The 16826-nt window shown below is 33.3% G+C and overlaps 2 protein-coding genes across 3 annotated transcripts in view; one reads left to right on the top strand and one right to left on the bottom strand.

Annotated features, from left to right (window-relative positions):
- The first annotated feature begins 3370 nt into the window (after positions 1 to 3370).
- On the top strand, positions 3371 to 9700 carry LOC143240041 (uncharacterized). 2 transcript variants are annotated; one of them, XM_076481821.1, is made up of 4 exons: positions 3374 to 3704; positions 6717 to 6908; positions 7811 to 7918; positions 9186 to 9700. In XM_076481821.1, the coding sequence occupies exons 1-4, from the start codon at positions 3603 to 3605 to the stop codon at positions 9255 to 9257; spliced, it is 474 nt and encodes a 157-aa protein (XP_076337936.1). In that variant the 5' UTR covers positions 3374 to 3602; the 3' UTR covers positions 9258 to 9700. The 2 variants fall into 2 exon arrangements, with proteins under 2 accessions (XP_076337937.1, XP_076337936.1); XM_076481822.1 differs by lacking the exon at positions 6717 to 6908 and having other exon boundaries at positions 3371 to 3704.
- Positions 9701 to 14472: 4772 nt separating this feature from the next.
- Positions 14473 to 16826, bottom strand: part of LOC143240040 (CKLF-like MARVEL transmembrane domain-containing protein 4) — a 39629-nt gene continuing 37275 nt past the window's right edge. Inside the window, exon 4 of the mRNA XM_076481820.1 lies at positions 14473 to 16522. Coding sequence (XP_076337935.1) covers positions 16436 to 16522 — 87 coding nt within the window. The 3' untranslated portion in view covers positions 14473 to 16435. The remainder of the gene's footprint in view (positions 16523 to 16826) is intronic.

Genomic DNA, 16826 nt, shown 5'->3' with positions numbered 1-16826 from the left:
AATCGGCTTTCGAACGTTTTATAACAGTAAATGAGTTCTTTAGAATGACACAATTATTTGTGGAACGTTGTGGCCATATATTTACTAATAATTATTCGCGACTCCTGGTTCTTAATCTGTAAACACAAATACACACATCTTTCTCGTTTTGTTTTTTTTACCGTAACCTTTCCAAATATTTCATGATGAAAACCTTTACCACAGTCATCTGTCCTTTAGTCAAGTCTTCAAATATCGATCATGAGTGCATCTATATATTTTCTTGTGTCTCTAGGGGGTGAGGGTTGACGATACTGTTATAGTCTCACAACGCTAAAATCCATGTTTCGATTCCCGGGGTGGACACAGCTGATAGCTCAATGTGACTTTACTTTCAAACAAACGATCGAACCTATTCTTCTAGACTCCGTGATGAAGAGAAAACCCACTTGTAGAGAAAATTATATATGTAAAAACGGCTGGTTTGGGTAGAGAAAGCACTATGTAAACGGCTGGTTTGGGGAGAGAAAGCACTATGTAAACGGCTGGTTTGGGAGAGAAAGCACTATGTAAACGGCTGGTTTGGGGAGAGAAAGCACTATGTAAACGGCTGGTTTGGGTAGAGAAAGCACTATGTAAACGGCTGGTTTGGGTAGAGAAAGCACTATGTAAACGGCTGGTTTGGGTAGAGAAAGCACTATGTAAACGGCTGGTTTGGGTAGAAAGCACTATGTAAACGGCTGGTTTGGGAGAGAAAGCACTATGTAAACGGCTGGTTTGGGTAGAGAAAGCACTATGTAAACAGCTGGTTTGGGTAGAAAGCACTATGTAAACAGCTGGTTTGGGAGAGAAAGCACTATGTAAACGGCTGGTTTGGGTAGAGAAAGCACTATGTAAACGGCTGGTTTGGGTAGAGAAAGCACTATGTAAACGGCTGGTTTGGGTAGAGAAAGCACTATGTAAACGGCTGGTTTGGGGAGAGAAAGCACTATGTAAACGGCTGGTTTGGGTAGAGAAAGCACTATGTAAACGGCTGGTTTGGGTGGAGAAAGCACTATGTAAACGGCTGGTTTGGGTGGAGAAAGCACTATGTACCTAACATCGCTTATTTTTCTAATCCACTAAAGAATCTTTGGAGTTTGAGAAGTTTGTGGGATCTAAACTCAATTAAACCAAAATATGTATTTTAATATACAGGTAAAATAAATAAAGACACTGAGTTACAATTCCTTGGTTATTCCAATACAAATCAGGCTTATTATCAAAATTAATGTTTATGTTCCTGAAAGAAATTCGAAAATTTTGCATTAACGTTCAGTTTATTTGAAGTTAAGCTTAAAGCTATACAATGGGCTATTGATGCTCTGCCCACTACAGGTATAAAAAACCCGGCTGCTAGCGTTGTTTGTCAACAGAGATACCGTTGGGCCACTGGGAGCAATTTCTAAACCTGATCAGATATTAATTGCTAATACAAATCTGTAGTAAACAAATAAAAAAAAAACAATTTGTATCCTTTATGTTACTGTATGGTGAACTAAAAAGAAAGAATATTTATATTACTAATATTATTGTATGGTGAACTGACAAAGGAATACAATTTGTATTGTTAAAACTGTTGTAATATTGTGCTTTCGTTGATAGGTTCTTATAAATTAACTTTTGATAATAACTCAAAGTATAGTCCACGGAAATGATTGTAATTTAGTTTATTTCTTCCTCAATATTTTTACAAGCTTTTACCTCAATGCTGCTCTTTTGCACATCTTTGACGTATTTACGCTCTTCTACATGTATTAAACATTGTTATCTAATTCTTCTTTTTGTTACTGATATCATAATCGATCTTTTCTTCAATCAGATGTATTTTTTATTTTAATTACGTTTTGAATACTGCATCTCTTTCTTTTACCTTAACTCTTAAAATTATTCCAAGTTATTCCACGTTCGTCTTGGTCACCATTGAAGTTTCTGTAATTATTTTCGTTTGTTTTTTTAAATTTTTCATCTATTTCTTACTGTTCTTCTTTAACTTTCTGTTTGTTTTATTTCCACTTTTTTATTATTCCTAGCAGGTTTTCTATCTCTGGTAGTCATCTGTGGTAATCTTAAATGAAAGTTGAAGTTTAGACAAAGTTCTGTCTTATTTTCGTTAAAGTTACATTACTTGTACACTGTCGTTGCTGTTATAGGCCTACATTGCAAAATACGTTCATAAATTTTTAAGAATGCCAGGAATAATATAAAACCAACTTACTTGTACAAAGTACCTCAAAAAGCGCAATAGCAAATGCAGATCCGATTATTTTGTGAAAACGCATTGAATGATTCAACTGCCTAACTTGAACTAATTCTACACATTTCTCAGATATCTCGTATTTATAATATAGCTTTGAATTTACGAGAGAAATATTGATATTCACTTAAATTCTTCTAGGCCTACTTAACGTCAGCGTTAAGACCATAGCTCTCCACAGCTAACAAACGAATTACAACATTAAACATGTAGCTCAAAACAGTATTAAACATTGTTGCACATCAAAGTTTGTGTCATCGATTCTGTTGGAAATGTGCGATGAAACAGATAAATATAACTCGAAATTATAGCAGATGCATCAATCAACCGTTCGTTTCCATCAACACAAGTCTATCAAATATATTAAAGTTCATTACACAACTTTTTCATTATACAAAAACAAATCAATCAACACCAATTGTGTCACAAATATTTGTTTTTAACTGGTTTGGTTTGTTTTGAACTTCGCGCAAAACTACACGGGGGATATCTGCGCTAGCCGTCCTTAATTTATCAGTGTAAGACTAGAGGGAAGGCAGCTAGTCATCACCACTTACCGCCAATTCTTGGGCTACTCTTTTACCAACGAATAGTGAGATTTACCATCACATTATAACGCCCCCACGGCTGAAAGGATGATCATGTTTGGTGTGTCGGGATTTTTAACTGTAACATGAAATACTTTTTTATCTACTCTATATTGCATTCTACTAATTCTGTTTGACAACCACATTTTCACTGTATACTAAAGGAATAAACAGACAAAGAACGTATTAATTAAAACTGTTTTATTTAGTCACTGTTAAATACTTTCGACAACACTGTGGGAAAAGAAAAAACTGCATGTATATCTTTACGTTTCTTTCTATATATGTATGTATATATATAGAAATATATATGTATATATTAAATATATATCATATTTAATTTTTTTCTGACGGCCACAGACCATCTGCACACTTGATATATTTTATCAAAACTTCCTCTATGCGTATACATCGAAGTTCTGTACATCCGGTTTCTGAAATTTTCAGCGTGACGAAAAGTCTTTGTGTGTGTGTGTGTGTGTTTGTGGGTGAATAAGTAACTGACATCCGCAGGAAAGCTGAGCCAAAGAAACCACTGTTCCACCAGTTGTTTATATTTGCGTCTACTGCCGTAGAACCGCACGAAAGCTCAACATTTAATGAGTCAGTAACAGGTTATTCGTATAACATTGTGCGTGAGATTTCCCAACCCTGCACTCTACTGGCAAACCATGAAAACTGAGTTTAGGGTTGGTAGTGCCTGACACAAATTTAGTATTATTTAATTAGACACACAAGCTATGGACCTAAATACATCTCAAGATAGCTTCTGTAATAGACTACAAAATGTGAACACAGCTTTCTTGAAGAGTAGAGAAGGTGTCATCCAGATCGCTCAGATCGTAAGTATACAAACAGAATTAACATTTTCCGACACACGCTGGAAATCCATAGATTAGTTGTGTAATAATATATTACTGATTTTACCTTTTTCAGTTTAACCTAAACTATTTTATTATTTGAGTAAAATCAATTAAGAGCCGAGTTTGGTTGACAAAACTTCTTCATACTTTTAGGCTAATAAAAACAGTGTTGTTAATGTACAAGTGCAATATATTTGTTGTTCTTCTAGTGGTTCATTATTTATTTACAGTAAGATATGGTAGACTTTGTAATTGATATTGGTGCGTAATGTGCCACATTATATATATAATTTGTCAGTTCTTTGATGAAATTCATTATAAAATGTCATATGTTATGCTTGTAAAGTTAGATTAAAATTTACAAATTTACTTTACAAAAGAAAACATATATATTATATTTCAACTCTCCCTGTTATTGCTTAAGACACTCGACTCACAATCTGAAGGTCATGGGTTCGAATTCCCGTCCCACCCTCCAAACATGTTTGCCCTTTCATCTGTGAGGGCTTTATAAAGTGAGGACTAATCCACTTTCGTTGGTAAAACAGTAAACCAAGAGTTGGTGGTAGGTGTTGTTCCCTTTAGTACGTCATTACTAAATTACGGACGGCTAGCGCAGGTAGCCCTCGTGTGATATTCAAAACAAACCAAGTTCTCAGTGTGTCAGCAGTAGATATGTGGATTTTTTTACTATTTTCTCGTCATCCATGTCCAGGTGTTATAGACTTGGGAGAGGCAGGTGCAAGCTGTAGGTAATAGTTATTTCAAGATAATTTGAATTTAAATATTACAAGACGATCACAATATCCCGCACTTATTTTCAGGGAAATGTCCCTATATGTACATGCAGTTATTTTATTATGAATAAATACATTTTCTCTTTATTCGATGTTGCAATACCCTGCACGAGGCGAACTGTTCTATATGTATTTATTAATGGCAAAAAAACAATAAAAAATCCTCTCGTTCTTAGGTTACAAGGTATATTTTCCATTGAAGCGTGTCATAAACTCATTTATCATTAGACTTTATTCACATTGTTAAAGTTTCACTCCTTCAATTTCTACAGAAACATCTGTTTTAAACTGTTTTACAAAGCCGTAAGTATAGTGTGAAATCTACATATGATGGCCCTTTGAAACGAAGTTTGATATTAATAATGCATAACTAGTCAGTGTCCCAGTTAGTTTTTAATCAGTTTCTAACAGAGTAGAAACACTTTATTTCACCACTTATTTTGTCTAGTGTGTACTTTTAGTTCACTTCCAATAAATCAGTAGGCCTATCACGTTAAAAACTCGGTTTCTAAGTCTGTGGTAGCACAGTACAGACAGACAGCCCATTGTGTAGCTTTGTACTTGAGAACAAACAAAGCATCTTAGTTCTATATGTAACTGTTCATTGATAAGTTCTTAATCACTTTTTAGCTTTAAATGTACAAAGAAACACATACATTTTTTTTTATCCCTATCTTCCAACTAATGGACATTTTTGCCTATAAAAGGCTTTCTTTCTCAGCATCCTCTTTCTTTGTTTCATTATAAACCAGTTCCAAAAGGTTTTATTTGTCTTGAAGATGCACCTATCTAAATGCGTATGCACACTCGAAGGATGTAAACATAAGGCGTGTGTAAATCTCTGATAGACATTTTGTACAAGAACATATTAAAAGCTTGCTTTTAAGACTCATAACATAGGTTAGATTATACAGGCATTGTTATCTACGTTAAAATACGTTTTTTTTACATTGTTGTCCAACGAAGTCTCCCGTAGAAGGGCTGAAAGCTCGCAAGTAACAAAAAACAGCATTTTAACGTATAGAACAGTCAGTGTATAACTTTACAAAGTTTTTTAAGTCTATCTTTAGATCTTAGAATAACGTTATAAGTTTGTCTATTGATGGTATTAAGTACATTAAAGTTTAACCCTAATTAAAGCAAAAAAAAAAAAGAGTTATAGAATTACTTTATCTTTTCATCGAATGTAGGCCGAATATAGGCTTAACTAATATTAGACTTAAAACAAGTGGGCTTACATATTTCGGAGTTTGCGATTATAATAATTTTCTATTATTCTAGAAATTCTGTATTTAAAGAATTGTTATTACGGTAAGGATACTAATTTGACAGTAAATGTTTTTAGGGTCTCTGCTAGTATATATATATATATATATAAAGCAGATTTTTCACCTGTCTGTTGGTATTGAGGGCTGTTGTGGAGAAATGGGTGAATCACTTTTAATGTAATTTGGTAGAGGGGCTCTTGTGGACCCCACATCTCCCCCAGAGATCGAGCTAATACAGGCAAACGGTTCGAGTTTGGTAGTTATTTCAATTTGACCATCTTAAATATCACGAATAACAAAAGAGGTCAGTAGCAAAACACGTAAACCGGACGCAAAACGAAAGTAAGATACAATAAATATCCCGCACAGCGTGGGTGCGATGCATTGGACGAATGATTCGTGGACTAAGGTTTAAAATAGTGACGTGACGTATGCAGTCAATGCCCACTATTTCTAGTCTTAGTTTTTGAGTCCAAGTTTGACGAGTATATTTGCTAGTAAATCACATTATTTCTTCCATTTACAAGTGTTTTTAAATATAAGTACCGTTAAAAATATTGTTACAACGTGAAAAACTAAAAATAATACTTAAGAAGCATTAAAAGAATTGCACCAAACAGTACAGTGGCATGTTTACGGATTTACGGTGCTAAAAACGGTTTTTGATACCCGTGATAGGCAGATAATACACAGCCCATTTTGTAGCTTTGTGTTTTATATCAAACAATACACAAACGCACTAAAATAAAATATTCAATAAATATTTCCAAATTAAGTAATTAATTAATTCATCAGTAAGTAGTTTTAAACCTAAATAGTATTTGTACTATATTGTTAGGTATAATTTAAATGTGTTATAATTATATAAAGATATCAAGAGCAGGTTTAACCGTGACCTAGATTCACATGATTTATGTGACTTACAGGCTTGTGGACTCTTGGTTGTTATTCTGCTAATCTCTCAGCCACACTTCACTTTCCATGGTATTTTGTGTTTGACAACAGAAGAACTGGTGTTGGTTTTAATCGCCTTCTGGGCTACTTGGACTACCAGCTTAATCGTCCTGGCCTCAATCTTTTCAACTTATAGCAGCGTTTTCTTTTTCAACTCTCTCTACGTATGTAATAGCTCATAAGTTTAAAACTTCAAACAAATTTACTAAAACAAATACATGTTTTTATGCCAACAATGTAAAGCACATAGCTATTCAAAATCGTTAGTCACTTAAATAAAATAAAACAAAGCACATAAACTCTCAAAATATTAATGAAACTGTGTAGAGGTTTGGGACAACTACCTGTTGTAGACACAAGTATAGAAGACGATGTAACGGAAGTTTATGGTCTTCAGATGTAGACAGTTTTATCGTGAATATTCCACCTAAATAATTTCCCAGAAAATTTCAAAATATTATTTGTGAATTTATTAACAGAGCCGAAATTTATTATTTAACTTCTTATAGTTCACTTTACAGTCGTATATTTTTAACAAAAGCTAAAACCCTGAAAATTGTTAAGATCACAACAGTTAATTAATTTGATTGTTCTAGTTCATTTTCTTTTTAACGAAATAAAATAGAAATAACTGATAGTTTACATTTGTAGCAGTGAAGTATAAAATATAACCTATTTTATTTTAGGATTACTTTGATATTTCGCTTACTCTCCAAAGTTGTATAAGTTATGTTAACTTTTCAGTTGTAATGTTATCCTCTATAATATATGTTTAACGGCTATTCTTCAAACAGAACGTAGTACGTCGTGTTTTAGGATTTATAGTTTATTACTCTCCAAAGCCTAAATAAATTACTTTGCTCTTGAGAACGAGGGATTCCATGTTTGAGCTTTCGATGTTCCTTTTTTAGTTCATTACAAAACAAAAAAACAACAAAAAACATGTTGGACTGTCAAAAATTTTATTTTTAAACTAAATAAACTCTTGGATATATGCGCCATAAGGCATGAAGTATTCTGCTACAGATTTGTTTTCAAAATGTAATGTTTTCTTCTATTATTTCAGGGAGTAATACACCATGTTACAGCTCTTATTTTTTACCAGTCTTCAACTATAGCTCTCTTCTTGACGGAAGGTCAAAGCTACCAGAGAGCCCAGGTGCTGGTTGCTGGTGTAAGTGTTAATAGTGTTTAACTTATGTTTAACAGATTGTGTAGGTTAAGTGCTAGTTGCCGGTGTAGGTGTCACAACATTGTGCTATAACTGTAATTATCAGATTAAGCACATCAAACTTTGGTTGCCTTTGTAGCTCTCAGTAAACCGTGTAGTAGTTATAATTATCAGATTAAGCACACAAAACTTTGGTTGCCTTTGTAGCTCTCAGTAAACCGTGTTGTATTGTAGTTAACAGATTAAGTAATCAAACGTTTGTTGTCACTGTAAACAATAAACCATGTTATGGTTGTAATTAACAGATTAAGTGTTGGTTACACTATGTTACAGCTATAATACAAACTGTTTTAGTTACATTATCAGAATTCAACGGTTTTGTTTAACTGTGCGTGATTTGTTAATATAGAACAAGTAGACTAATGGTATTATTGCAAGTTAGTCATTCATCCTTTCTACGGTAAATAAACAATAAAAAATGTAAAACTAAAAAGGAAATATATTAACACACCAAAGCAGAATATTTCACCTACTGAACGTATACTGTTATGTATCAATAATTATATTCCAATTTTATTGTGCAATATTATTATGTAATTTTCCGTTTTACGTAATAGAGTCCTTCTGTATGTGTATCATATTTATGGAGATAAGAGACTTTTAACAATTTGTAATGGTATCATTGTTTAAAACCAGTATTTTCCAAAACTTAAATAGCAGCGCCCTCACATTAAAATAATAAAAGGAGTGAGTAAATGTTAGAGCAAACAAATGCTATGAGAGCAAAGTGATAGTTTTATTAGATAATCGTCGTTCCAATACGCGTCTCTTAGGGGGCGACCAGCAGTTTGAGAAACACTGGTTTAAATGTTTGAGTCCTAACAGATAGGATGGTTGTAATTACAGGTTGTAATAGTTGTGTTACTATATATATAGTATCATTTAGATGCTGAGGGATTGGATTGAGGATGCTGGTAGATTGTAATACGTTTATTACTATAACGTCTAATTTAGAGGAGTGTATTTTCTTATAGCAAAGCAACATCGGGCTATCTGCTGAGCCCACCGAGAGGAATCGAACCACTGATTTTAGCGTTGTAAACCCGAAGACATACCGCTGTACTAGCGGGGGATTAATTTAGAGGAAAGCGAGCTTTTACATTTTGTATTCTGTTTTAGTAATAGAATGTTTAAATATTTGATGACTAAATTAAGGAACAGTGACATAATATTTTTGTCTTCATTTATCACTGAATTTTCTTCTTTCCAGGTCTTTGGACAGTTGTCTTCATTTTTATATTTTATCAGTTCGTTCATTTCCTTCCGTTCTCTCAGGAACTAAGAACTACATGATTTAACAACAGCGACATCTTCAAAATTGGAGTTTAAAACACTCAAAATTATCGGTTTCTCATTAATGGAAAATTTTGAATAATATTTTACAGTTTTGTACGAGTAAGGAGAATATATATTTAAGGAATTTCGACATAATATAATTCTGAGTAGTAATGACTCTTTGTTACACTCGTGGCGGCCGACGTTTTGTCAGTGCCAAAAAATCCTGGGAAATAGGTGTACGTAAACTTTGGTTTACCGAAATTGTATATTTGAGAGTGGACTTTGCGTTTGCTGTTTGCCTTGTTTTTCTTTCCTGCCTGCCCGATGTAGACTGATTTTATATAGAAAAAATAAACAGAACGAAGCTGTTAGGTTTTTATTCCATTCCAGTGTTTATTTCATATGTGTATATATAAATAATAAAAAAAGAAACAATAATTGACTGTACCAACTGATTTTCAAGTATTTATTGGAAAAAAAAAGCATCACAGACTTCCATATGCATCCAATAATATTTTTAGATATATACGTCATACACTATTTTTCATTCTTGTTACTAAAATGCGTTACAAAATATTTTTCAAGGTATCGTATTAAGATAAAATATGTGTGGACAAGAGGGTTTGGTTTGTTTCTTTGGTTTTGTTTTAGATTTCAACCAAAGCTGCATGAAAAGTATCTGGGCTGGCCGTTTCAAATTTCGCAGTGTAAGATTAGAGCGCTTGTTTGTTTTGTTTTGAATTTCGCGCAAAGCTATTCGAGGGCTGTCTGCGTTAGCCGTCCCTAATTTAGCAGTGTAAGATTAGAGGGAAGGCAGCTAGTCATCACCACCTACCGCCAATTCTTGGGCTACTCTTTTACCAACGAATAGTGGGATTGATCGTTACATTATAACGCCTTCATGGCTGAAAGGGCGAGCATGTTGGTGTGACAGTGATTCGAACCCACGACCCTCAGATTACGAGTCGAGTGCCTTAGCCACCTGGTCATGCCGGACCAGATTAGAGGGAAGGCAGCTAGTTGTCACCACCCACCGTAGGCTATTTTATCAACGAATAGTGTAACTGACCGTAAAATCATAAGGCCCCCAAGCCTGAAAGGGCGAGCATGGTTGGTGTGATTGTAATTCGAACCCACGGCTCCCAGATTAGGAGTCGAGCGCCCCCTAACCAACTGGCCAAACCGAGCCGGGTATGAGGGACTGCTTTAACTAAACTGGAAGACAGATGATTAGGCTACATCTGTTACGCCTTTACGGTTGAAAGGGCGAGCATGTTCGGTGAAAGTGACTCGAACCCGCAACTCTCAGAAATTCAGGTAAGTTTCATTCAAGATGTACAACAGACCTGGAGTAAATCTAACCATCATTAATAATTAGATGACTCAATATGAAATGTCTCCAGCACAAAATAAAAGAGGCTAGCAAGGAAACTCACAATAATCAGAAGTCGTCAACAAAAAAATGGTTCCAGAAGAAAATAAAGTATTCTAGCTAGGAAACTCACAATAATCAGAAGTCGTCAACAAAAACTGGTTCCAGAAGAAAATAAAATATTCTAGCTAGGAAACTCACAATAATCAGAAGTCGTCAACAAAAACTGGCTCCAGCACAAAATAAAATAGGCTAGCAAGGAAAAACAATTATCAGAAGTTGTCAACAAAAACTGGCTCAAGAAGAAAATAAAATAGGCTAGCATGGAAATTCACAATGATCAAAAGTCGTCAACAAAAACTGGCTCCAGAAGAAATTAAAATATTCTAGCTAGGAAACTCACAATAATCAGAAGTCGTCAACAAAAACTGGTTCCAGAAGAAAATAAAATATTCTAGCTAGGAAACTCACAATAATCAGAAGTTGTCAACAAAAACTGGCTCAAGAAGAAAATAAAATAGGCTAGCAAGGAAACTCACAATAATCAGAAGTCGTCAACAAAAACTGGTTCCAGAAGAAAATAAAATATTCTAGCTAGGAAACTCACAATAATCAGAAGTCGTCAACAAAAACTGGCTCCAGCACAAAATAAAATAGGCTAGCAAGGAAAAACAATTATCAAAAGTTGTCAACAAAAACTGGCTCAAGAAAAAAATAAAATAGGCTAGCATGGAAATTCACAATGATCAAAAGTCGTCAACAAAAACTGGCTCCAGAAGAAATTAAAATATTCTAGCTAGGAAACTCACAATAATCAGAAGTCGTCAACAAAAAAATAGTTCCAGAAGAAAATAAAATATTCTAGCTAGGAAACTCACAATAATCAGAAGTCGTCAACAAAAACTGGTTCCAGAAGAAAATAAAATATTCTAGCTAGGAAACTCACAATAATCAGAAGTTGTCAACAAAAACTGGCTCAAGAAGAAAATAAAATAGGCTAGCAAGGAAACTCACAATAATCAGAAGTCGTCAACAAAAACTGGTTCCAGAAGAAAATAAAATATTCTAGCTAGGAAACTCACAATAATCAGAAGTTGTCAACAAAAACTGGTTCCAGAAGAAAATAAAATATTCTAGCTAGGAAACTCACAATAATCAGAAGTTGTCAACAAAAACTGGCTCAAGAAGAAAATAAAATAGGCTAGCAAGGAAACTCACAATAATCAGAAGTCGTCAACAAAAACTGGTTCCAGAAGAAAATAAAATATTCTAGCAAGGAAACTCACAATAATCAGAAGTCGTCAACAAAAACTGGTTCCAGAAGAATATAAAATAGGCTAGTAAGCAATCTCACAATAATCCGAAGTTGTCAACACAAAATTACTCCAAAAGAAACTAAAATGAAGTTAAATAATCTATTAATGTTCATAAACCGTTAGGCCAAAGTAAGCAGCATCCTATGAAAGCTTGTGGAATCATCCACTTAAATTATTGCAAATAAACAATGACAAATAGTGATAAAAGATTCAGTTTCGATTTGATCATAAGCGTAAATTACACAGGTTTGTTAAGTAGGTATTTAATATATTTTAAACCACAAATGTGTTTATAAATATTATAATATTTAATTTTAGTGGCTCAAAAATAATGCAATGAATACATAGAAATTTTAGCAGATAGGGATTTAGTAATGATTAATATATTCAACCATTTCTACTTCCATCGTCTGAATACGTTTCTCTGGAGACTTTATTTGAAAATGGTTAATTTTTATTTATTTATTTTTTAATCTGAATATGAAAGTTAATTGTTGTTGCAATTTTCTTATTGCAAAGCTACCGAAAGGGCAATCTTCACTCTGTCCACCACAGGTACTCGAATTCCCGATTTTAGCATTGTAAGTTCGTAAACTTATTGCCCACTTTCAGAGATGGACGTTTATTGTAAAGTGTGTATATGTGCTAAATGGTTGTAGTATATAATGCAAATTTACCACTGACCCACCGGGGGATGGACGTTTATTGTAAAGTGTGTATATGGTCTAATGGTTTGCAGTATGAACTGAAAACAAGAAACGTTAAATGTACGAGAAAGAAAACAAGAAGGGGGACTACACCTTCCAATAGGTTGATCCTGGTCCAAAGCTGTTTTTACAAGCTTTCAAGATTTTTTGATATTTAGGGACATAACTTCAACTGACTTGTTATTAGACCACCGGCGTTTATTACGACACCATCCGGATAATTTTATTTTTGCCCGTTACACCACTCAGTCTAAATAGCTGGGAGAAAGTATTCATTTTCCCGAAAAAATGTATCATAAACAACAATAATTAGTTGATTAACTGTGATATTAATGATACTTTGGTTTGCATATTTTAATGTGGTCTATAAGAATTATTATTTTATACGGAAAAACAAAATGCCGTATTCTGAGTTTTGGAATACAAAAAGGACTTATAACGCTAAAATTCTGGGATCGATACCCACAATGCACGCAGCGTTGATAGCCTATCGTGCACTTACGCTCTTAATAACAAGCAAAAAATAATAATTACAGCATTTCCGCTTGTAAACTAAAAAAAAAAAAAATCAAAATAAAATTCGGACGTGAGATCCGGCAAAATGTAGGCACCGGCTGCTTGTTATGAGAAATCTAATAAACAACACAGCTATGAACCGACAAATAATTTAGCTGGTGCACAAACAGTTAATAAAAATGCGAAATAAAACCCTAGGAATACCTTTTAGTTTGAATTTTTAATCTAGACCAAAACAAAATGAATTCTAAACAAAACCATGAATTCTAACATTATACTCAATATATATATATATATGATGAAATTATACACAGAATATTTTAAACTATATAATTTTTTGTTTTATTTTTTTGGTAACGAAAACACTGTAAATTATACACAAACACATACAAGTATTATAAAATGTAAAGTATGTGTTTGTAGTTAAACAGCTACGAAAAGGGCTATCTGTACTCTGCTCACCACAGGTATCGAAACTCGATTTCCAGCAGAACAAGTCCGCAGACTTACCACTGTGCCATTAGGAGGCGTAAAGTTTTTTTTAAAACATCGCTATTTTCTCATTTCACACCTAAACAATACTGAGTCAATTTCAAGTTTGTGATTAACGTGGTGTATTATGTTTAATTTGAGAAGTATTTAATATTATCAAGGCAATTCCCGTATAAGAAAGTGGTGTCCACAAATCTATTTAGCGTATTTCGCCATTCATAAAAATGAAATGTATTTAACATATTCATTTTTGTAGATTTAAGCAACATTATTTAAAAGTATTGTTGTAGATTAAGTTTTTAATCTAGACGTTTGCAGAAATTTATATTTTTGGTTTCTAGTGTAGAGCCAAAAAATGGAATAGGAGAAGAATCGAACCTCCAATCTCCACTTTTACCACCCCCCATTTACTAGTAATTGCAAGTTATGGGGAAAGGAGGTCTAAAGCGATGTGAAAGATGTATTTTTTTATGGTTTGGGAATAACTTTGAATGACGTGTGGGAAACGATTTTTGTAAGTTACAGTTGTTTAGTTCAATGGGATGAAAAATTGAGTTTATGTTTCGATGAATACGTAGTTAAAAATCAAACGAAGAGTAAACTGTAACTTTACACCTATCGGTGAACGTTGGTTATACTACCTGTGAGACTTAATGGAGTAAAACAATTGGTATTGTTAAGTGAACTGTTTCTTATTATTTTTACTGATTTATCCATAACTAGGCTATTAATAGAAACTATTTATAAGAGTATGTTTGCGGTCTACTGAACACAAATAATGGAGAATTGTGGAGGAACAACAAAGGAAATGGGAAAGTGATCTTAGACGACAACTTTATTTTTAACCATTAAATATACACAAGATATGTAAAGATATAGTTAAGAAACAACTTGGATTATTCATCGCATAACAACACGAAAAAATTTAAGTAAGAAACGACGTGCATTATTTAACGTACAGTCAAATCGATGACAACAGTAAAATTGTAACTTACTGCAATTACATGTGAACATTCATCGAATAACAATGCGAGAACATTTAGTTAAGAAACCACATGCAGTATTTTTAATTAACATACAACAATACCGATATCAAATCGATGGTAAAACTCTTAAATAGAGAACAATAACATTGTAATTTACTGCTATTAGATAATAACGTGAATGACAAGTCTAGTTTGTAACATTACGATCATGTCTTATAATGTTTTAATTAGACCCCCCTTCTGCTGTAAGATACTGGATCTAACAGTGGATGGCTTAATCATACCACCAAGTCATTTGTCCCATTAACTACTTGTTATGAGGAATGAAATGTTTTACTTAGTTTATTTAATTGTTAAAAATCTCTTTTGAAAATAACGATACGATCTTAGATCAGACACCACGAAAGAATGCCTATCCCTTTTCTAAAATTTATTCTTTTGAGCCGTATGTCATTAGAACAATAGAAACAAGTTTTACATTTTACGCTCTGTTAAATACAACATATGGGTCGTTAAGATCTTATAGTTAAAATAAAAGGTAATTTGTGTATTTGATAATACCCCTGAAGAGCCTAGAATACACTGTATACACAGTTCATAAATATTTGTTGTTAAACTGTGAGGGAAATATTGACCACTATTAACACAGGAAGATAAAGTAGGGGAGGTGATCCCTCTCAGGTCTACGTGTGAGGGGATCGTACCTGTTAATGATTTTAAGGTTGCCATGCATGTCCGCGTTTTATTTTTTATTATGTATATCATTATATCATATTAGTTCTAGGCATGAAGTTAAAATTCCGTTTAAAGATAGATATAATGCAGCATACCAGATCTTTGCACGAGATAATTCTGTTTACTCGTTCTGCCCTCTATCGGTAATACTGTTTCAGCCTCACCATTAATTATTTTCCCGTCTACACATGCATGTCGGTAGTGCCAATCAACTTTCAAATATCATACCCATAAAAACCGGGGGGAGGGGAAGAATGGTACAGAAAAGTTACAATCAATTCGTTCAAAGAAAATTAGAGATGTTTATGAAAAAGTGATTGAAATTTGAAACTGTCAATAAATTTCCATTTTTACAAGTGAAGTAAAATTAACAAGTATTGTGACACATCGGACACATCAAATATGGTTTAGCCATCACTAGTAACGTTTCACTTAAAAACAATAAAGTAAAGTCATAACATAATGAAAACATTTACATACGAAGTTTAAGAACACATGATATAAAATGTTTTGATTGTAAACTCTTCTGATTAATAATAATAATTATATATATGTGAACACAGAACAAAACACGAGATTCATGGAGTTTAAATAAATTTTATAAACAAACCTTCTTGTTACCACTTCTGCTATTCTACATATTTTAAGTACAACCACGGTGTAACACCTAAAAAATACAATAAATATCATTAAAACGGATTTTGTTTCAACGATATTACTTTTGAAAGCTTTACAAATGGAACCAAGTACCTCATGTATACTGGTACATAATGGGGTTTCCAAATGACAGTTTTACTTAAAGTATGGGTTATCTTCAATTACAATTTGACAAAATACACACATTACAAAAAAAAGTTAGTCTGAAAATACTCTAAATTAAAAAAAACAACAGAAAAAAATTGCTATCAACAGTAACTGTGCAGTGTTAACAGTAACTGTGCATATGCTTATTTAAATTTAAAGGGAATAATTTTTGCTGAGAGGTTTGCCCCTGGACTAAATGAAGTTCTGCAGGCAAACTCTGAAACGGGATGACGAAGGTCATGACGACTCGCCCTTTATGACACCTGCCTCGATTCTCGCCAGTCTTTAAAGATGAAAGCGAGTCCGGCACCGTATGCAACAATATTGAATAGACCAAACACCTGCAATGTTATGAAATAATTGACTTTATTAATAACGAAAATATAGGTGTTAATACCGCTAAAATCCATCGTAAATTTAAAAAAATATCAAATTATTTAAGTTTAGCTCTGCACTTTTTCTCACCTTCATGTCTTAACAAAGAAAACACAAAAGAAACTTCGAGAAAACCAGAAAAATACAAAAAAAATTTAACATCGTTAAATTACTTACTAAATCTTGTCAGTATCCAATACCTATAGAATCCTTTAAATGTATAGATAACCTACAATAAATGTTCATTGAAGATTTCAATCCCCCATTCAG

The sequence above is a fragment of the Tachypleus tridentatus genome, chromosome 13 (assembly GCF_004210375.1).
Source record: "Tachypleus tridentatus isolate NWPU-2018 chromosome 13, ASM421037v1, whole genome shotgun sequence".
In the NCBI taxonomy this organism is placed as follows: Eukaryota; Metazoa; Arthropoda; class Merostomata; order Xiphosura; family Limulidae; genus Tachypleus; species Tachypleus tridentatus.
Note: the sequence above shows the minus strand (reverse complement) of the source record. Positions and strands in the feature narration are given on the sequence as shown.

What these genes read in the sequence shown, in the direction of transcription:
- LOC143240041 (XM_076481821.1), top strand. Translation starts at nt 3,603, where the DNA reads ATGGACCTAAATACATCTCAAGATAGCTTCTGTAATAGACTACAAAAT. An exon ending in TCTTTTTCAACTCTCTCTAC is followed by an intron (nt 6,909 to 7,810) that starts GTATGTAATAGC and finishes CTATTATTTCAG; the next exon opens with GGAGTAATACACCATGTTAC. An exon ending in CCCAGGTGCTGGTTGCTGGT is followed by an intron (nt 7,919 to 9,185) that starts GTAAGTGTTAAT and finishes TCTTCTTTCCAG; the next exon opens with GTCTTTGGACAGTTGTCTTC.